Here is a 22,516-nt window from a genome sequence, read left to right as displayed (position 1 = left end):
TCTTAAGAAAAGTTTACGCCCTTCGAGCCGTATCTTGCCACACAACGATAAACGTCATCTGTCTTGTCCGCATTTCCTTTCTTTAACGCTGCGAGCCCAGTACTTCCCAGTAACGAACGGCATGCGCGTTATTAGCATGGCATAGCATTGCCGACATGAAAGTAACGGGCGCGGCGTTTTCAAGAAAGGAAGCGCAAGCAAGGCAGATGACGATTATTGTTGTGTGGCAGAGATACGCCCTAAAGGGTGTAACTTTGCCTACACCCTAAAAAAGTTTGCACCCTTTGGGGTGTATATCTGCCGCGCAACAATAATCGTCATCTGCCTTGATGCGTTTTCCTTGAAAACGCCGCGCCCGCTACATGCTATCCCATGCTGATAACGCGCATGCCGTTCGTTACTGGAAAGTACCGGGCTCTCCGCGTTAAAGGAAACGCATCAAGGCAGATGACGATTGTCGTTGTGGCAGATATACGCCCCAACGGGTGCAAACGTTTCTTTAGTGTAAGAGCGTACACTCTTAGACAAAGTTACACGCTTTGAGGTGTCTCTCTGCCACACAACAATAATCAATCGTCATCTGCCTTGCTTGTGCTTCCTTTCTTGAAAACGCCGCGCCCGTTACTTTCCTGTCGGCAATGCTATGCCATGCTGATAACGCGCATGCCGTTTTTTACTGGGAAGTACTGGGCTCGCAGCTTTAGAGAAAGGAAATGCAGACAAGACAGATCACGATTATTGTTGTGGCAAAAGTTTGTAATTTTGCTTACACTCTTAAAACGGTTGCACCCTTTGGGGTGTATATTTGTCCCACAACATTAATCGTCATCTGGCTTGCTTGCGTTTCCTTTCCTGAAAACCCGGCGCTCGCTACTTTCCTGTCGAGAATGATGCGTCACGCTGATAACGCGCATGCCGTTCGTGACTGGGAAGTACCGGGCTCGCAGCGTTAAAGGAAGGAAACACGGGCAAGACAGATGACGATTATCGTTGTGGGACAAGATAAACCACAAAGGGTATAAATTTTTCTAAGAGTGTACGCTTTAAGTTTACACCCTTTGGAGTGTATATTTGCCACACAACGATAATTGCTTTCTTGAAAGTGCCGCGCTCGTTACTTTCCTGACGGGAATGCTATGTCATGCTATGTCAGCATGACACGGCATTCTTGACAGACAGGAAAGTAACGAGCGCGGCGCTTTCAAGAAAGCAACTGCGCGCAAGACAGATGATTATTATTATGTGGCAAACATACACCTCAAAGGGCGCAAGGTTTTTTGAGAGTGTAGCCGATGACTGAACTTGAAAAAAATATTTTAAGTGCTTTTACCGAGCCAGCAGTGACCCAAATACGAAAGTATACGTAGGAAGCCGTGACAATGCAGCCATTTTAAAGGGTTAACAGCGCACACGGTTGGCAGCCGAGAGAACAACAGGACACAGAAGATTGAAGAAATGGAAGTTTTAGTTTGACCCCCGTTTTCTCTTTTCCTGATAACCCTAAATCTTATCGTGAAATTAAATAAAGTATATTTTTATAATAGCACTTTATCAACTGGTCTAATTCAGTTTCCATTTAATGTCCCTTTGACCACATGTTATTTGGGGCTTTGTCACGGCCTTGCTTTCCATGGCCTGTGATCCCTTGATTTCGCGAGGTCGTGCTCAGTGTCTTATCCTTTGTTGGGCAAACGGACGTCACTGTAAAACGATGTTCCTTCAACGTGCCAACGTGTCCTATGGGATCACCTGTGGCGATAAATTCTCCCGTTCCTTGCAAATGTGACAGAGCTAGTTTTCACTTGGGTTCTCTCACTGGGTGAGTAGCTTCCCAGTGACTGCAGTGTCGTCCACTCGCTATGCACGGGCACCGTCAAGTTCCCGTCACGTCGGCGTTTTGAGTCAATCAGAGAGGCCGCAGCAGCACCGTGAGCCAAATTGAACTGACGGTACGGCGAATTCGTAGAGCAAGGAAATAAGCTTTCTTTCCTTCCTCCGGAATATCGCTATAGAGAAAGGATATCGCCCCCGATTATCCAGCGGACGCGTGCGTAACCGCTATCAGCGGACGCCTTTTTGCGGGCACGCAGAAGGGCACTGCTAGCTGACATTTCCGGCTGAACGCATGGCCGGCTGCACTTTCGTGATCGCTGGGCGCGCAAGGGCGCGCCCAGCATCGATCGTCGAGCGCGTGACCACCGTAGTCGCCCGCGCGGCGCCCCTCCGTGCACGCGACACTGACTGAAAGCAGATGGCGAGGCATCGTTGCCGGGACAGCCGCGACACACATTCACATGGCAATCGGGGCTTTATTGCTAATGCCTTTCGTGCGATGCTGCGAATCATTGTGCTCTCTACCAGCGAGAAGGGGCTTTATTGATCACTTGGCTGCTTATAACTTCACGTACCACGTCACGCCTCGGGATGGTACCCGCCCGCTGCCGCGGTCATCAGTAGCCCTGGCTAACACTCCCAGGGAGAGAAAATCGTTTGCATAATTATATAAAGCTAGCTATACCGCAATGCAGTTTCCCCAGCTAATGGCGACGCAGTCATTTTTGCGATCCGCACATACGTGCACAGTTTGCTTGTCTATGACATGGAAAATTCAGGCGGGGTACTTTGATAAAACATGTGCAAGACGCTAGCCCCAGCATGTGGAGCTAGCACTTTGTCTCAGTTTGAACCTTGACCGGTGCGACCATTAGTTGGACAACATATATAAGCAATGCAGGAAAGCACACTTGCGAATTTGGAAAAAGGTCTAATCCAGTATGCAGATATGTGGGCCTGGATTCTACGAGTGGCAAGTTGCCTTTTCGTCCACTTTCATTTCCCTTAATTTCCCTTATAACTTTTACATCTTCATTAAAAACAGCAGTTAATTTTCTCTATGCTTTCCTCGGCTGCATTATCTGATGGCCTCATGTAGCTCTAAATGAAAAAAAAAGAAAGAAATTGAGTCCCTCAGTTTCCCTTACAGGTAGTGTCCGGGACATAGTGGCCATGACATGATCCCGGCTGCACAATTACTTGCGACGTATGCAGCCTGCAAAAGCATAGCCTTCTGTTTCTGTTACTCAGAGATATTGTCATGAGGGTGTGCATTTGGACACCACCTGTTTCACTGTTTTCTTTTGAGCGCTTCATACACGGGGTTCGACTACGATTAACTAAATGTGGAGTTTGCTGATATCACACCACTTCTATGATAGTGATAGTCAGTTGAGCTTAGGCTTTCTGAAGCTTCAGCGCTAGCTACAAGAAATTTATGCGCCTTATGTATAGTGCACATGCTGAGTCTATTCATATAAATAAAGTCTGTTCTGTCTTCCTCTGCATACGACCAGATGCAGCTGAACAGAATGACATGGATCAAGGTTGTCATCATTGTCCGTGTTTGTGTCTTGTGTGATTGTTTTCGCCTGTTGTCTCCATGCACCTCTACACCTCGGAGCATGTAGTGACCTCCTGTGGTGAAGCCTATATCCTCACATATTGTACGCCTATGCTTCAGCGTGTATGCATGGGTGACTTATTTACTCTCCTTGCGCCTGATTTCCTAAACTTGTGGGATTTCTTCATATAACTTCGTTTAATTACTACTATGTGAAAAGGAGTAGCTGTCACTATTATTAAGGTGATCACATCTCTTTTATTTCTATTTCATTAACTAAAAGCACACCTGCTAACTTCTATGATTGTTGTATTGTCACCAATAATTTAATTATCTTTTGTTTGCGTCTGGCTTGCAGAAAAATTGGATTTCAGTAGAATACAAATACATAGCTGGCCGATTTCTCGGAGCTTGACTTTTCGTACCTGTCTATTATACTAACTTAACCGCACAGCAGTGACACCACTTCGTAGAACCAATGCACATAATGGCAGCCGTCATTACGGGTCACCATTATGGGAATATCTTGTGAACAAACTTTGTAAAACATTGTTGTGTCTGTGAAGCAGATTATTCTAGCTTAAACTATAGAGCAAGGTGCCTGAACAATAAAGTCGGCAAATCTTTAATATAAAATTGCTTTACAAATGAAACAATTTTTAGTATATTTTGCTAAATTTTAGTGCTAGCTGTAAAAAATAGCTGTTAGCGTGAAACCCTGACTTCAAGAGTAGATGGCATTCATATGTGTTTATGCTGTTGTTTGTGCGTTACCAGAACAAGAAATAGGGCGCGCCAGGCAGGAAAACGAATGAAAAGAAACTGGCAGGAAAGAGCGCAAGTGCTTTTCAAACACTGTTCTAACAAAGCACCTTCATATGCAGTGCAGGAGGTTGGAATGCATGTCTCGAAGCTTTGGCCGCTATTTTTTGTGCTTTCAAAAAGCCAACATTCGGTTTCATGTCACGCAGTTGTCCAAGCCCGCATCAATATTGTGGCCTAATCCAGTCTATACCAATCAAGTTAGGTGAAAACGAACGTCGGCTTTTCTAACATGTACAAGATAGTGGCCCTGGTTTCATAAAATTTTTGGATATTGTTCCAAATCTATATGCCTTGCAAACCCAAATAGCAATTTTCAGTTAATTGCACATTTGTGGTTTCTGGTGTGATAAACTAGCTCAGTGAAGTGTTTATGCGCTCTAAACACTTTAACACTCTTAAGAATGTCAAAGTGCTATTTCCTCACTTTACACCCTATAATATATTATACACTCCTGAAAATTTTACACCCTTTGGCGCTTTATCTTGTCCCACAACAGCAATCGTCCTCTGCCTTGCTTGCGTTTCCTTTCTTGAAAACTCTGTGCTCGCTACTTTCCTGTCGAGAATGCTGTATCATGCTGATAACGCTCAAGCCGTTCATGAATTGGAAGTACCGGGCTCGTAGCATTAAAGCAAGCGGGCAACGCAGATCATGATTATTGTTGTGGGACAAGGTATGACCCAAAGGGTGTAAACTTTTTTAACAATGTACCCATTTAGCAGCCATTTTACTCAGAATGCCCTATAGTAATGAACTTCAAAACAGTGTAAATTTAGGCTTATTGGTTCATGATGTTCAGTTTGTGTAGCTTGAACGGGGCAAGCACTAAAATAGGATAATACAACACCAAGCTCTGTGTCGTCTTGTCCTTCCTTTTTCTTTGGTCGTTCTGTCTGCACTCTACAATCCAAACGTGTTATATTAAGTGTGCGTGAGAAAAAAAAATCAAAACACAATAAAAAAAATTGACACCCTAAGAAAAGGATTAACACCCTATATGAAAGATGTTCACATGTTTGCTAGAGTAGGAATGTTATGTTTCAAGCTTAACAAATGCATTTTCTTCAATGTATGATGTGACCTTATGCGTGGTTTCTCTGAAATGAAGCAGTGGGTTCTGTACAATCTATATATAGATACCAATATTTGAAGAGCTGAGGCGTGGATCCCTTATGGCGCAGTGGTTAGGGTTTCTGCGTGAATTTCTTGGGTTCAAATCCACCTTCATGCATTTGTTTCGTAACCTATTTAAGGATGGATTGTTTGTCTTTTTAAAAAAAATTAGATTTGTGGTTTTTACATGCCAGAACCATGATCTGATTATGAGGCACGTCGTAATGAAGGACTCCGGATTAGTTTTGACCACCTGGAGTTCTTTAACATGCACCTAAATCTAAGCACACAGGTGTTTTTGCATTTTGCCCCCATTGAAATGTGGCCGCCGTGGTCGGGATTTGACCCCATGCCCTTGTGCTTAGGAGCAGAACACCAAAGCCACTAAGCAGCCACGGTGGGATTGTTTGTCTTTTGGCGCCATTTGTATAGTAATCGTAATAAGCAACTTGCAAAAATTAAAGAGTGTAATTAGCTTAGGGTGACATTTTTCTTTCATTTCGCTTCCATTTCAGCCAAACACCCTTTCTTAAGGGTGTTAATGAAGGGTGCTTGTCTGGCGGCAAACTAATTAACACACTTAAGGGTGTTGAAATGTTTAGCGTGATAGCCCGAGAACATATTGTGCTAGTTGCTGCAGGATATGTTTTAAATATTTTATGTTAACATGATAGTGTTAAAGGCCTTGTGTGGCAAAAATCTGGTGTTGGTGTCAGACGTTGTTTCATGAAAAATACAGAAATACAGCAATAAAGAAATATCCAGGGCAGCAAGCATGTGAGTTGTGAGAGGTATACATCAATATAAAGAGAAAATACACATAAGCCAGCATGCGATTAGATTTCCTACATGACAAAGAGAATACACAGCTCTGCAACTAGAATTTGTTTGGTTTTCGTGCAGTCTGTCGCACATCTTTTTTGTTCCACTGCCACCTTCACTTGTTAATGCGCAAGCCTTAAGTGGCTCACGGGTTCAAAAATCCGTTGTCCGGCATTACTGAAAAGTTGACTGTCCAGCGTTATGGCACCAACATTCAGTGGCACCAAAATTGATGATGCCACCTATGACCATTGGTGGGAGTCGAACCCACGACTTTGGTGTTAATTAGGGCACAGTTAATTAAGATAGAGTTTATTTGGGAACTCGTACCTAAGACCTTTGGTGGGAGAAAACAATAGGAACTGACAACAGATTCGAATGAGAATGTCAACTAGTTTAATGAATGTATCGTTAGCATCTAGGCTTTTACCTTAATCCTTTTTAGCATAGGCTAGGGTGACTGTCAACTCTTTTTTTATATTCACAGGAGTTATGCACTTTGTTACTTTTATATTGGTTTGCTTATCAGAAATGTGTCAACTTAACTGCACTTTTCTATTGTTGTTTACTGGCTGTTTCCTTGCTTTTTCATTTTTTTGGCTGATGGTTGTAACATTATTAGTGCCGTTTTTCAATCTGTATACCATTTCTTTGCTGTAAATATACCACTACTTGATAGTCAGCAACTGTGTTGTCTGTTGCCCTTTAGCTACTAGCACTGTTTCTCATAATGGCATTAATTTTGTAAATTGCATTTAACGTCCTCATATATTATAAGAAACAGTTAACAGGATTAGCTCAAAGGGTACGTTCTTTGTTAAGAGTCTTATCATGGTTGGACTCTCAAATGCACACACTTGAAATGGCAGACAGTGTTGCTGCCACATATAGACACAGTTGCCAAGGCAGGATGTGCACACATATCTATTCCACTTGGTCCAAGTTTACTTTATCTGTCAGGCTGTCTCCAGCTGTGATACTCGTTTAACGCATTGTGTTGTTATCAGCAGAAAGATATAAAATTACTCTTATCCATAAGTACGATGTTGCTTGCACGGAGGTAGTCGCACCAGTAATGACATCTTTGCTGTACTCAACAAGCAAAAGTGGGTATACATTGACTTCAATCATGCAAGGAGTGACATTCCATATCCCAGCATAACTGAAAGATAACTTTAAAGATTGTCATGCAAACACCCAACCCGTGCCCTTCAGTGGATGATTTCTACTAGCCACCCTGTGCTTGCTACTTGTGATGCAAGCACAGGAGCAGCAGTTCTGTTGCCAACCGCTTTTCAAGCTGTCTTTTTAAACAAAGTGTGTATTTCTACGAGCTATGGTGTTCAGCTTATCCACTGGTGCAAATGTTCCAGCAGTAATCTAACCTTCATAATGCAATCTTTTGTTTTTTCCATAGTAAAAAACTGTGTGATGCAATTGTAGTGTAATACATTGTCTCAAGGTATGTGTTGCACATGTGCGTATACACATAGAGCTGCTGTGGTTTGATTTTTTGGTTCTTACTATCAGTGTGATTAAATTTATTCTGAATTGTGAACTTCGTTATGTATATGCATGTCATTTTCTATTTATTTAATGACCTATTGTATGGTTGCTAAGGGGAGACCACCTGCCGGTGCTGAATAAATGGAAATTTAGTCAAATAAATAATCAGGATCAGTTTAAACATGTCAGTAATGAAGTAAGAGTTACAAATTTCTAACTCAAATATTTACTATCAAATGAATTAGCTGCCTAGTATCCACCTTTGTATTAATGAAAGCTTGAGCACTTTAGACGCGCAAGAAGTTTGCATTCCATGTAACGTGGCTCGTGTCACTTCCTTGTATGTGCACATGCAACTTACTGCTATAAAATTGGCACTGAGTGTTTACACCGCAAATCCGTCATCTAGTCAATGCACAACGTGTGATGATATGCACTTGTTGCATTTAGCCTGCAGTGTATGTGTTAACTAAAAAAAAAAGACTGCTTATAATAAAGCAGTCGTATCCTAAACAGTGCTTAACTGGCAAAGCAACTGGTTTGGACATAGTAGCACTGGAAAGTCAGAGCTGAAATATCGACAGCCAGTTGTTAATTGGCCTGTCTGCTTCAAGGACCACTAGTTCGGTGAAGTTGTTGGCACAGCTGATGGCTTGCTACAGCAGAACTGTGCTTTGCATTATATCAGACAGACAGGTAGAGCAAAATTAAATTGTCAATTAATTTAAGCAAGGAGTTCACACTTCACAGTTCAACAAGGAGACTGTTTTTGTGTATTTTGTCTGTGATGCAGAAAGAAAGAATATATTGAATTGAACGTAAAAAAAAAAAGAAAATCGTGATTCTGCTCTTAAGATTTCTAGCACTTTTTACCAGAACATACTACTGTGCTAGTACATGCATTAACTTTTTGCATTTATGCAGCTTGCTGCCCTCCTCTTTGATATTTCTTTTCATTGCATGGTGGCCATCAAGATATTGCATTGCTTCATGAGTTGACACCTTCTATGCAGGCTTATGAACGGCGATTCCCAACATGCCCATTGATTCCCGTGTTCTTGGGCAGTGACACGGTTTCGGAGTACAAGAGCGAAGATGGCGCAGAGCACGTTATTGAACGCCGGTGCCGCCTCAACGTTGATGCGCCATATCTATTGAAGAAGGTTTGGAAATGACTTATACTGTGCAACATCCTTTATGACAAAGTTGGGCTTAATTCTAATCTCCATTAAGCACGAAGTGTTTATTGGCAGCCAGGTTCCAGCGAAGCTCTTGTAGGCTTGGCCTATCAATAGTAAAAGCAGTCTCATCTGTAGTGTTGGTCAAGCATGCTCTTGATTTCTAGATACTGCTGCACACACTGGGTCACAAGCATACCAGTGTGCACTTAGCGAGGGTGCACCTGCTTGCAAAGCATGAGCCAAAGAAAGGGCTGAGAACCTGGAAAGTTGGTGTGAAGAAAGGACGAGGCTGCACCACTTTCATCCTGTATTTGACACTGCAGCATGCACTACACTGCAGTTCCCTACCCTGCTTGGCATTGTGCAGGAACTCCAGCACATGCTGGGTTGTGTAAGCAATTCAGGCTGCAGGGCACTACGTGCTTCTTGATTAGTGGTTCTTATTTTTTTTTTAGCAGAACGAGTCAGTCTAGCTGTTGAGAGGAGGCAGGCTGTCAATTCAGAGGCAAGATGCTTGTCAGGAGCTTATGGAGCATTCCTTTCATTCAGTTGCTCTTCCAGTGTGCAGTGCCTTCCACCGTTACAGGGAACACGTGTGTGTAGAGTGTACACAAATTTTTCCCTCTGGAAAGTGTGCAAACAGTCCTTTTAGCAGTAGATGATTTGTGGTTTGCTGTTCTGACAACTTTCTTCATACCTATGTAGGTGTCACAAAATGCCAAGTTTTTCCTTTTAATGCGAAAGCATTATACGCTCCATTAGGTCGAAATCCATAGGGGCCAGCAGTGTGTCCGATTGATGGCACCAAAAATGTCCGACAGTGCAAAGAATAAAACACATCAGAAATGCTCGAATTGATCTCAAATTTCTCAGGGAGGTTCCTGTAAACAAAGTAAATTAAAGTAAACAAGTAAATTAAATTTAAAAAAAATAGTGAATTTCGTACTGGGTGGGAATTGAACCCGGGCCTCCAGGGTGCGAGATGAGCACGTTTCCCTGACACCACGGCAGCTCCACGGTTATGGCTGACTAAAGGTGTGCCTAATGCATGCGTCATTGGGCACATTATGGCCCAGCTGATGGGGAGGAGGTAGTGCCACGTCTTGAGTGTATAAAATGAGCACCCTGCCTCCCGCTCATCACTTTCTCTTCGGATTTCATCGTTGCTGTGTCTACTGCGATGGACTCTCGATGCCACATCATGAGTGTATAAAGTGAGCCCGGTCTATGGTCAATATATACGCAAACACACACCAAATCAGCAGGAGGAACTTTAATGCGTGTTGAAAACATAAATCTAAAACATTTCACCAAAGGGACTCTAATGCTTTTGCATTCCCACACGTAAGCAGTCATGTTTCTACTGTTTTTTTTTTTTAATTTTTGATGATGGTTGGTGACCTGTTCTGCTAATGGCCCCTGTGCAGCACATTGACATAGCTTCAGCCAGCACTTGCACCTAGGGCACCAGCAAAGTGAAAGCCACACATTAGAGTATTTCCTTTAACAGTCTGCACTGTACCACGATTCATATTCTCAGTGATACAGAAAAGAAAATAGACTGCACATTTTCTGTAAAGGCTTAGCCATCTGCAACAAATTATGCAGTTTTGTCTGCCACTAGACTGCCATGCACTGAACTGTCCTCAATTGGTGTGTGCCACGAGGTAAACTCGTATGATGTGGATTGTCGCCATCAGTGACTGGTGTGGAAATTTTAGCCATATCAAAGGGACCCATAGCATGAAAAAATTTCACATACAGGTGTCAAGGAGCAGGATCTACTGTCATGGCAGAAGTACCATAGACCTCAGTTTTGAATGCCTAATTGATGCTGCATAACACAGACGAAAAGCCATCTAAATAGTACAATATACATGTTATGCTTGCCTCAACTTCTTCGTACAGGCGGGGCAGTTTTTTATTCTTATTTGTTTGTTTATTTATTTATTCACACATTTATTTATTTACATTTTGCAGTGGCATGTGGCTTGTAACAGTGTCCTTTGATAACTTTATTTTCCAGAAACGGTAGCTGGTTAGACTACATAATGGTAGTCATTCATGTATTGCTTAATATACTGGCCTTTGTAGTCTGGTTACCTTCAGATCATCATAGAGCAGCATATTGAAAAATTGTTGAGACAAAGTATGCACTGTAAAGCAATATTAAAACTGCTTGGAACTTACAATACCAGAAATATTCAGTGCTAAGTGAGCATCTGCAGTAGATAATAGGTGTGTCTTTTCTTGCTTGGAAATTAGTGCTTGGTGTTTGGGGGAATGTGTTTAGACCTGGATTTTTCTTCCTTTTGTTTTTCTCTCACAGATCATAGGAGTGGATTTTGTGTACTTTATACAGAAGAACTCTTTAGATCGGCGGCAGCGAACACTTAAAATTGAAGCCTACAATGAGAGCTTTTCGACACGAGTTGGCATCAAAGAAAACTGCACTTACTCGGTAAGTGTTGCTCTTGAGTGTTCTTTCCTTTTATTTATTTATTTATTGTTCATTTGAGATTGTGTTTCAGGTAAACAACTACTTTTTCTACTCTTCACTTGCATTGAATGCTATTTTCTGGAAGTTAGCACATTTTGTTCATTCAGCTGGAACACAAGTACTGGAAATGATGCATGTGCTAATTGAGTCTTCAATAGACTAGATGCATAGCAAAGGTGTCTGTACCATGACCTGTAATACATTATGTGCATCATACTTCGTTATGCCAGATGCACAATGGCTCATTTTATGGTCACTTAAAAAAAATTTGTTTTGTGAAAGAAACAAAAAAGAAGTATGCCAAATTTAGTGGCATACCTTTCCTGTTTCCTTTTCACTGATTTCTCTGTAGTTTCACCAGAACAATTGATTGATGCCTTTTTAAATTGGTTTTTCACAAACTTTTTGTTACAGCATAGGTCACTCATATGGGGTTAAAAAATTTTACTACCCTTCTGACCGGAGTATTTAGAGAGTACAAAAGAGCCGTAATTTAATCTGTGAGCAAAGGAAATTTTTGACATAGATCTATGGAGAGCTATATAGTAGCTATTTGTATCTATTTGAGCTATATACGTTGCTCTTGAGCAAGCAAGGCATTGTGCCAGCTTCATGGACAAGGACATTGCATAATTGTTATCGATATAGCAGTAAAAAATCATGCTCACAGTCTACCTTCTTGCAGAAAAAGAAAGACATACATGGGACTCTCTTGCGCCTTTCATGCACTATGGCACGAGTCAAATTTAGACATGCTTGCAAGTCGCTACACTGCTTTTGGAGTCTGAGAATACATCAAATGCTGCAATGCTGTTGAACAGACCATAGATAACCATGCCGTATGGAGTATACGAGAAATTAGAAAATTTTCCTCAACACGCCCAGCACATACCATGACACATACCAAACATGAACTTTACTAGTATATATAGCCATACTCTAAGTGGCATTGACTGACCTGGTGAGCAGTGGTGTATTTTACAGAATTTAAGGCCAACTCTATCGCCAGTATGAGATCTGTCTTGCCTCACTTATGTGGGTGGTGAAGGTATACACAACTCTTAATTGAGAATAGTAAATAAATGACCAAAACTCATTTAGCTCGTCTTACTGCATAGACCTCTTCAACTAAAGCTCCCTGGGCATCGTCATGATGCTCTCTGGCCTGTGTGAACGTGCCTGAGCCCCCCTGAGAAGCCCCACAGAAGTGGCAGATGTGAACATTTGCTCCTTGAACTCGTGCGCTACAATCCACAGAGGAAGTGCTGCCTCACCACTTGATCAAAAGGTCTATTCTGTTAAAATCAAGAAAAACTATGTTTGGTTACAAGCACATGCAGTCCGCTGTGGTTCCTGGTTGCTGAAACGTGTCACATTGTTTGTTCAGCGGTAAATAGGTTCAGATCTGCGATGTTATTCTTGTAATATGAAAGTCGTGTTTTGCGATATAAAGGTATGACACTTAATGTTACATTGAATTATATGACACACACCTATGCACTTGTTTTTTTTGTTTTTTTTTTCATATATGTGATGCACTACTTGGCTGCCACGTGAGCAGTGAGAAAAGTTACAATTTAGCCGGCTATCTATGAAATGACGTATAGTTAGCTCTAATCTAAAGAATGCTTTCTTAATTAAATCACTGTGTTCATATTAATTTGCTTAGGACATTCTAGTTTTGTTTGGGGTTTAATTATTGTCTATGCTTTTAGTTTGTTAATTTAGGGTCCCCTTTGCTTTACTTGCTTTCAGCACGTTTACAGCAGCCTGTGACTGGGAGTGTTTCCTTATGACAATACTGTTGAGCAAATGAACATATTTTAGTTTACAGGAAAGTAAAACACATCAATCAAGAGACTTGTGAAAATACAAAATGTCAACAAAACAGATGCTTTAGACTAGATGTCAAATAACTGAAAATACGGAATATTGGTGATTGAACTATTGCCAGCATGAGGAGTAGTTACATTTCTCTCTGAGCAGACCAGTTGTGTGGTAAGATTACAGGTGTAATTTCTGTGACTTTCCTTCTTGATTTTAACTGAAGGGAGTAATAAATAAATTAACGAATGAATGGTGTGCTGTAATTTCTTTGAATAAAGCAGATTTATTTAAACAAGCTTGGTTTGAGATAGGCGGTCACACATATTGTGGGGCATGCAGGATCAAAACAGTCTGCAAACTCTTGATAGTTTGTACTGATGTTGTGTTCATTCTTATCCCATTAAAAGTCTGGGATATAAGAGCACATTCAGACTTTTTAAGAATAGTATTCATGAACCTGGGGCTTGTCAGAATGCACTTGTAAAAGCATGGAACAGTATGGTAAATTTCTAACCACCTAAGGGTTCATTTTTTATGTGATAGGCTTTAAGCGCATATTTAGAACACAGACCTATATCTTCGAATAGTGTGGAAAACCTAATCCAATAATAGTGATGATGATATAATGTCTACCACCATCTAAGTTATGAAGTGGGCTTGTCATAAGCCAGAAAGTGACAATTGCTCTTGACGAGCGAAGTGTCTGGCTTTCAAGGATGACTTTCAAAGCCATCGCATTTTCTATTGTGCAGCATATTCTGGAATGGCATTGCGTAGTGTACAGTGGCTCCCACACTGTCATGGCAACATAGTATACACCAATGCTGCAATGTGCTAGTGTCCTGTACTTCAGCGAGGCCTCTCTGCTTTGACACGCAGCAACTCTTGTTGTCTCTCACCAGGTGCACCCAGAAAACCCAGACTGGACCTGCTTTGAGCAGAGTGCCTCTCTCGATGTCAAGTCCTTCTTTGGTTTCGAGAGTGCGGTTGAGAAGCTGGCCATGAAGCAGTACTCCCAGAACATCTCCAAGGTATCTGTGTTCTCATGTGCTATTGCTGGTGTGTCGGAATAGTCTAGTAGCAACTGCGTAGTTTGCGCAGCGGTGCACGCTGTGTCTTGAAAGCGATCTGCAGATACGACGTCTTCAGAGTCGGTCCACTCATGGTCGGCCTGCCGCCGCTTGCGTTGCTGCTCTGTCCTTCTCGCACTGCGCTCCGCAACTCGATCACGAGAACCTGGTACCTCTATAGCGCACACACAACCTGTAGCAACTGCCAGAGGAGGTCAACCCAGCATGTTTCGCGTGGCCATGTCAACGAAACCGATTTTGACGGTAGTTCTTTGAAAATATAAAAAGCCGTATGTAAGTCACGCCGGCAAAAGCGCAAAAGAACGTAAACTGAATTAATCTGGTATAGTGTTCAACCACGTGTATAGGACACACAGATGAAAATTTCGGAAGAAAACTCGACTTAGACACCGTAAAATACGGTATACACATACCTGCCAGGTTACTTAAAGAGAGCAAGCAAGAAGGAGTAGTAGTTTAGTTTTCACACCTCGCCCCATAGTTATTTTACCTGTCAATGGCTCAGCTTGTGTGTATCTTTGCTGTGTCGTCAAGCACGTCACATGGCCGAAATAGACCTCTGCTTGACAACACCACATTTGTTTTCTTTGTTTCTTGCAGGGAAAAGAGGTGATTGAGTACTACATCAATGAGCTTTTGAAGGAGAACGTCACATACATTCCCCCGTTCGAAGACAAACCCGGCACTGAAGGCAGCGGTGACGCCAAAGCTCCTGCCCTGCGTGACAGCATGCGAAAAAAGTCACTTGGCGAGAAGGTTACTTCACCATCTGGCACCTCCGAGTCCCTTGCCACACAAGGTCAGACTGGCAGCCCTGCATTTACCTTGCATCTCATGTGGCACTTTGCATTAGTAAATGTAGGTACTCAAAAGGCACAGAGGAAATGCTTTGCCGATACAGCAATTACACTGTGCAGAATCTTGAAAGACGTTTTGACAAAACTGCAGAGGGAGCTTGAGTCATGGTAACAATGAAACGATGAAGGAAATGTGTGTCTGGGAAAGAGATGTCTGCAAATAGTGACGAGAAATGAAACTCTTGGTCAACATATGGCGACTAGTAGGATGGCAGATGATGTAATTTTTGATAACTTATATTACCATCCACACCTGTATAACCAACTAATTATTCCATCCCAGTAAGTTTCAAGCTGACTGGACAACATTTACAAATTGGGCATTAAGTCATGCAGAACTCGTACCTTCTTGAACACATGCCTACCATGCACATCAAAAGAGTAGAATAGTCTTCCTCCTCCAACGACTGAAATTCATGACTACGAGTTCTTTATGAGGGCTATAACTAAAATGTTTTAAGTCCTCATGTGCCTAACATATTAATAACATATATATATACAACATGTTAGGTTATATATATATATATATATATATATATATATATATATATATATATATATATATATATATATATATATATATATATATATATATATATATATATATATATATATATATATATATATATATATATAACCTAACATATCTTTATTCGTATCTCACAATTCAAAGAAAATTGTGATTTCTAGGCATCTATGTTCATGGTAAAACAGTTCTCATTATTATTATAGATATGTTTCTGTATGTTCTGATAAATAGATTTTATCTATTTCCACAATTATTTGTGTATGTATTATATTACTATGTTTCCCCTTGTGTGAAACATTATGTTCAAGGCAAGTCTGATGGGTATCTCCTGCTGCTAGAATCTGTAAACAATGATGGGGTCATTGTGAGGCCAGAATCCTTGTTGGCTTTTTGAATGGTTTCCCTCAGAAGGTGCAAACATTGAAGTGTGGGAAATGTGTTTGACTCTCACATGTGGCCTAGCAACAAGATAACTATGTCTCGTAGGAGACAGTTGATCCAGTGCAGGAATCGCCTCTTGGCTTGGCTGACTGATCTGTGTTTCATTCTTTTCTACCAGACGCAAACTTCAAGCTGGAGTCTGAGTACATTGAGCGGTGCCTGGGTTCACTCACTCCGTACCAGGAATCCTGTCTGGTCATGCTCAAGAAGTGGATCACTGAGGCACACCAAGGAAAAGTATGCACCGTTCCGTTTAAACAAAATACCAGTGCTGGCCTGCAAATAAAGTTAGATGATTGCTGAATGTAGGCATAAAAAAAGGGGGGGGGGGATGAGCCCATGACAATTGTGAAAGAAGACGGAACTAGCCTGCTCCCATGTGACCACCTTCTGCACCATGACAGCAAGACACAGTAGAAACGAAACTGAAATTGGCTTCAGAAAAGCTACTATATCAAATCATTTAGAGTACTCTGAGGCTTGGAGTATTTCTAATGTTTAGAGCACCCAGATCTTCATTTCACAAAAGAAAATATAGAGTTGAAAATGTAATGTCAGTACGCCTTAAACACACACACACAAAAAAAACTTATGCATTTGGTGCTCCCTGTACATTCTAAGCACTGCCACACTGTTAAAGTTCAGTATGCAGTGCTAAATGTCTGCTAAAGGCACAGAAAAGGGAATCAGCTCTGCATCATTATATCTGAGCCAGCAATGCTGTTTTGCCATATACCAGCAGACACTTGTGCTGTGCAGTTATTTTGTTGTATTGTTGCACCCCAGGTTCCAAGTGACCAGATGCTGGTGAGATTCCTTCAGGCTCAAGACTTCAATCTGGAAAAGGCTCGGGAGATGCTCTGCCAGTCCCTTGTGTGGCGCAAGAAGTACCAGGTGGATCGCATTCTCAGCACCTACGACCTGCCAACTGTGGTGCGCGAGTATTTTCCTGGTGGCTGGCACCACCACGACAAGGACGGCCGCCCCATGTACATCCTCCGCCTCGGGCAGGTACGTCCTACAACACAGCAAACCATGTTGTTCAACTGTCAGGACTGGAAGCCAAGCTCGGGCAAACAGGGAATTGTCATTGTGTGACTGTGGTGAATATTGAATGAAGCCAATCATCCAACTTGATAATAATATGAAGGCCATATTATTATCAAGAAAAGTACAGTCAACATTCGCTAATAAGACCCTCACTGGACTGACATAATTGATTGGATCATCTGGCAGGTCAAATGAAACAAGACGCATAAAAAATGTAAAAACACGCTGCCGATGCCTTTGGGAGTATGTGCGAGAGGCAAACTTGCCCCCGAATCAATCACATGCCCACTTGTTTTTGTGTTCAAATAAAATACTGCCATAGACATGGCATCAAAATTCCTAAATAAAGTAAAAATCTAACATGCACCTGATTTTTAGCAATAAAGATGTGTTGTGCAGTGGTGGTTTGTTTCCTAAAGCCAGCTTCGTCGCAGTACATTTGTATTATGCAGTAAAGCATATGGATGCCGTAGAGGCTGTTTTAGTTTTGCATTTGACTGCTCTCCATAGGCAGTTTTCAGCCCATTTTCCGTCAACAAAAAAATAAATTAAGGCACCCACTAGAATTGGGTAAATACCATAATAAGACATTGTGGGCTACTGTTATTGTTTGAAAATCTTTCTAGGGTAGGCCAAGAATAGGCATTTTCAACAGGAGATTATGTGTGTTCATTGTATTCACTGTCCTCTATGCTCCGCTGAGACAGACACTGCCACTTAAGACGCCACTATCGGGGCCAGTATAGAAGTCAGGTGCGGGCATGCTGACTGGCAGAGTTTGAATTATCCTGCGAAGGCCAATTTTAGAATTGAAATAATGAAAGTTTGGGCTAATAGGAATACATGGGCGCTGGCCAGGGCCTTCAGTCGGAATTGAATTAACCAAACAATCAAATCAACTGCAGTAGAATAAATGGAAGTCTACTGTATAACAAGTGGGCAGATTCACATTTCACCACACCTTCTAATAGCTTGTGCCTCTGTGATTCCTCTGAAATTATGTTTGCGTCCAGCTAGAATTTTGTATTCTTTAAGCAAAGGTATACAGCTCCATTCCTTACAGTGATCTGAGAGATGACCATTGCAGTAATTTTTTACTTGCGGACTGCGTACTCCTTGTCAGCCATTTAGGCATTGTCCCATTTGTTCAATACTACATGTATTTGTTTACACATGGCAGTATTAATTCATAAGCCACAATTTTTATACAGTTGTGTCTTCGAACACACAGGCATTGTCAAGGACATTTGACGTCGTCTTCTGTTGCCGTTCTGTGCTTTGCTGCCCGCACAAGCATCTGCATTTGCAGGTCTCGCAGCCTTGGCCCAGCTGCACACAACTACTGAGACAAAGTATAGAGCAGTGCATCACTGTTTTGGTTCATTTCGTCATCACATATTGCATTCTTGCCACGGACAAATTTTGTTAGGTCACTTCATGTGCAAATTAAGACCACAGCATTGATTGTTGTGTATTGGCCACTATTGAAGGCCTCACAGTGCACGTATACTAATGCCATTCAAGATTCTGTCAAGAGCACATTTATATGCATGAGATGAAACATGAAACATGAGTTGCCTGCCTCTTTTGCACTTAGGTCGACATGAAGGGCTTCATCAAATCCATCGGTGAGCAGGGTCTGGTCAAACTCACGCTTCACCTCTGCGAGGAAGGCCTCAAGCGCACAGAGGAGGCTACCCACAAGGCTGGCAAGCCAATAAGTGCCTGGACCTGCTTGCTCGACCTTGAAGGCCTCAACATGCGCCACCTGTGGCGTCCCGGCATGCGCGCTCTGCTCCACATCATCGAGATGGTGGAGTCCAACTACCCGGAGACCATGGGCCGCTGTCTGGTGGTGCGTGCACCACGAGTATTTCCCATCCTCTGGGCCCTGGTGGGGACGTTCATCAATGACAACACCCGCTCCAAGTTCACCTTCTTTGCCGATACTGGAACCACCGCTCCGCCGGGGCTGGCTGAATTCGTTGACCCGTCATATCTGCCCGACTTCCTGGGGGGCTCATGTCAAGTGAGTGAACAGTCACGACTTCAGCGAGCCTAATTTGCTTTGCTTTTGTGTAACCAGTACCGTTGTATAATCCGTGTGGAAAAAATCTATATACACTGCTGTTTCAAACAAAAAATGTGGCTGTTCATCTGACAGTATACTGGTGTTCCTGGATGACATATGGCACTGCTCCTCACAGGTCCAAGAATGATTTTGAATGTAATTGATCTTTCATACACACGTGTTGTGTTCTCTCATTTTCTTGAATGCTTTTTGTAAAGAAATCTTGTTATCACCTCATTGTCTTCTTGAAACGTTGGCTCGTAGGAGACAGATTGTTCTCGTTTTGATCATCGTCATTTTCCTTTGTATCTTGCATAGCATGAGTTACATCATTATTGCTTATTGTGTTTGTACAATTAGTGTTTGCATGACACTTATTGAATTTACTACTTGGCTACTATTCCTAGTTAGACAGTTCAAATTTTGACTTGGGCTGTGCATTGTCACTGTTGCTGCCATGCTTGGCGGGGTCAGGACCCACTCGGGCAGCTAACCACATCCTTTTGACCGGTCTTCCAGGCAATACACACCAATGCACTGCCTAATAAATAAAATGCAAAAATGTAATAATGATGCTCCAACGTTGCACTCAAGAAAGAGATTAGGAAGAAATGAAATATAGGCTGCGAATACAAGGTGCGCAAGCTATCAGTTGCGTTTAGTAGGTGGCTCGCTTCAATATCTTGTTAGCCATCTCTTCTGTTATTAACAAACTGTACCGTGCTGTCCTTGAGGCCACCATTTGTGTCGCTCCAATTCGTACCTAAGCTGTAGCAGTGCCACCACTTGAGAAAGCAGCTTTCCGTGCTCACTGGAGCATTTGCGCAAAAGCAGATGTGCAGTATACCCAGCCCAGCAGCAGCTGCATGGAGTGGAAGACTTGGGTACAGTAAACATGCACTATGTATAAGTGTACACGGTATAGTTTGCTGAATATGCCAAGCTACCACAACACCTACTATATTTGTGCATCTTTTCTGTATGGAAATAAGTTGTCTGGAAATCTGCAAATTGGAGCAAGTTTCAGTGCTAAGCTGTTGAATATTTTTGTTGTCACTCTACCTTCTGGTTAGCTCAGTTGGTGGGGCTACTGCCCCAGAAAAGTGGTGACATGAGTCTAAGTCAAATTTGAATTTCTGCTCAACTGTGAAAATTTTTTGCTGAAGAACCTGTATGGATTTCCTCTGTAATGTCATTCTACCTCATGACGGTCTTCCCTTTCAGGAGATATTTTCTCCAATGCTCCATGGTATTATTAACATCCAAGCTGCTTGACACAGCTTGGCAGTGTCAATGAAAGAATGTTTTTTCTCCTGATTTTCTTATGGATTTACTCGACTAAAATTGAGCTCTATGAAGCTGCCTAAAAAAGGGAATTCCTTCATAGTGTCAATTTGGCTGCACCCAGATCGGCGCTGTAATACTGTGAGACACTTCTTTCCCTGTGTCTCACTGCTGCCAAGAGACCAAAGTGCCTGGTAGCTTATAGGCCAGGGTAGCACTGTAAGAGTAGCAGTGTTTTCCAGTGAGCATAGGTTCCTTACATTCAAGTTCTCAGACTGTGTTGTTTGCTTCCTTAGTGGTGAAGTCCACTTACTGAAGGGTCAACTTCCTTCCACAGAATTCACAGCACTGTTCAGAATATGGTGCAGTGCACACATTCAGGTTGTAGATTTCAGAGCTTGCCTTGTGTTCATATAAGGCAGAGCACCAATGCCTTCTTACTGTTGTGTCTTGGGCAGTCATAGACACCTTCTTGCATGCTGTCTCCAGCAAGAAGCTTTCCCTAGTTTTAGGAACGATTCATGCCTAAAGCAGTAATTGTTGTATCAACACGATGGACACAGGAAAAGTGACAGGACTATAATGTTACATCCTGCATTCACTACATTTAAAACATTTGGTTGTGCCACCTTTCTTGTGTCCATTGTGCTGGTCACACCGTTAATGCTTGAAGCAAGAACTAACCAACCAAGGAACAAGTTCTGCTATGGAACGAAGTAACAGTGTGAAAGACATGATATAAAAGGAAGACATATGACAAACATACATGCATGCTGTGTACAGACAACAGTGCCTGTGTGCATCTTGAATGTACCTTTCATCCATGACTCTTACGCTGCTGTACAATTCCTAATGTCAAACAAGTTAGTCTTAAGTTTCCATCCTGGTTTCTCTTACGCACAAGATGAAAACATGATTTACTCCTGCAAGAAACCCAAAGAAAGTATAGATGCCCAAGCGTAGCCAACAGAGCAATCGTCCTCTGCTGTGTGAAAGATGAGCACTGGCATTCCTTTGTCTGCAGACGTCAATCCCTGATGGAGGGCTCATCCCCAAGACGTTTTATATGTCCGAAGAGGACTATGAACGAGAGAAGGCGGACGGCATGCACCTCTTTGACGACACCATGTACCACTCAGTCAGCCTGGCACGAGGACAGGTACACGAGGTAGGTGGCTTGTGAACATTTATTTTTCTTTTACTTTCGTCTTAAGTGTCAGAATAAAGTTGAATTTTACAAGAACGGTGGTGCATTTAGTTCTTGCAAGTCTGCAAAGGACCCTTGCTTGGGCAATGCTCGAAACAAGTAACAGTGCATGTATTTTTTCCTATGTGTTGCATGTGCCTGATTGATCACGGCATCTTTGCAGCCACTGTCAGGTTGGCCCTCTTGCCATTCCTGGTCTAGTTATATTGTTACATAATGAAACATGTTGTGTGTGGACAAAATAAAAGGATGAAAATGCTAGTCCATTGTTTGCAGTCTATCTTGTTACTCCACACCCAACATGTTCTGTCATGACCAAGGAGGGAGAACCAGCTGAGAGTGAAACCCTAAAGGTCTGCGAGTATTTGCAAGTGCAGTTTATGGCTGATAATGTATTCTTCAATGTGTCAAGAACAAGAAAAGATACCACATCATTTTGTGTTTTCCATGTCAGTGCAGAAACTTGGGTGTTTGTGTGCCGACTGTGTGCAAAATCTTGTTCAGGTGGTTATAAATGTGGCGGATCAAGGCAGCGTCATTTGCTGGGACTTCGACATAATGAAGGAAGATGTGTCATTCACCGTGTTGCACACGACACGGGAGCTTCCCCCACCCAAGACGGCGTCTATTGAGTCCGCGGAAGGTGACACTGACGCTGAGGAGGAAACCGTAGGGTGCACCCATTCACCCCTGCCGCTGAACATGCTGACGCTCGACACGCCGCCGTCATTGCTGCCGAAGAGCTGGGTGGCTGGAGTGGACTACAAGACAGTTGAGCCATGCCTCACGTGCCACGATGGTGAGAGTGTGCAGG

At 42.3% G+C, this 22,516-nt stretch overlaps 1 protein-coding gene across 1 annotated transcript in view; it reads left to right on the top strand.

Annotated features, from left to right (window-relative positions):
* retm (real-time) overlaps positions 1 to 22,516 on the top strand; it is a 41,725-nt gene that overhangs the window by 6,357 nt on the left and 12,852 nt on the right. Inside the window, exons 2-10 of the mRNA XM_065452685.1 lie at positions 8,678 to 8,827; positions 11,175 to 11,306; positions 14,075 to 14,203; positions 14,864 to 15,062; positions 16,209 to 16,327; positions 16,877 to 17,101; positions 18,738 to 19,169; positions 21,520 to 21,663; positions 22,207 to 22,515. Coding sequence (XP_065308757.1) covers positions 8,678 to 8,827; positions 11,175 to 11,306; positions 14,075 to 14,203; positions 14,864 to 15,062; positions 16,209 to 16,327; positions 16,877 to 17,101; positions 18,738 to 19,169; positions 21,520 to 21,663; positions 22,207 to 22,515 — 1,839 coding nt within the window. The remainder of the gene's footprint in view (positions 1 to 8,677; positions 8,828 to 11,174; positions 11,307 to 14,074; positions 14,204 to 14,863; positions 15,063 to 16,208; positions 16,328 to 16,876; positions 17,102 to 18,737; positions 19,170 to 21,519; positions 21,664 to 22,206; position 22,516) is intronic.

This window comes from Dermacentor albipictus, chromosome 8 (assembly GCF_038994185.2).
Source record: "Dermacentor albipictus isolate Rhodes 1998 colony chromosome 8, USDA_Dalb.pri_finalv2, whole genome shotgun sequence".
NCBI lineage: Eukaryota > Metazoa > Arthropoda > Arachnida > Ixodida > Ixodidae > Dermacentor > Dermacentor albipictus.
The sequence above is the reverse complement of the archived record's forward strand: the minus strand, read 5'-3'. Positions and strand labels throughout refer to the sequence as shown.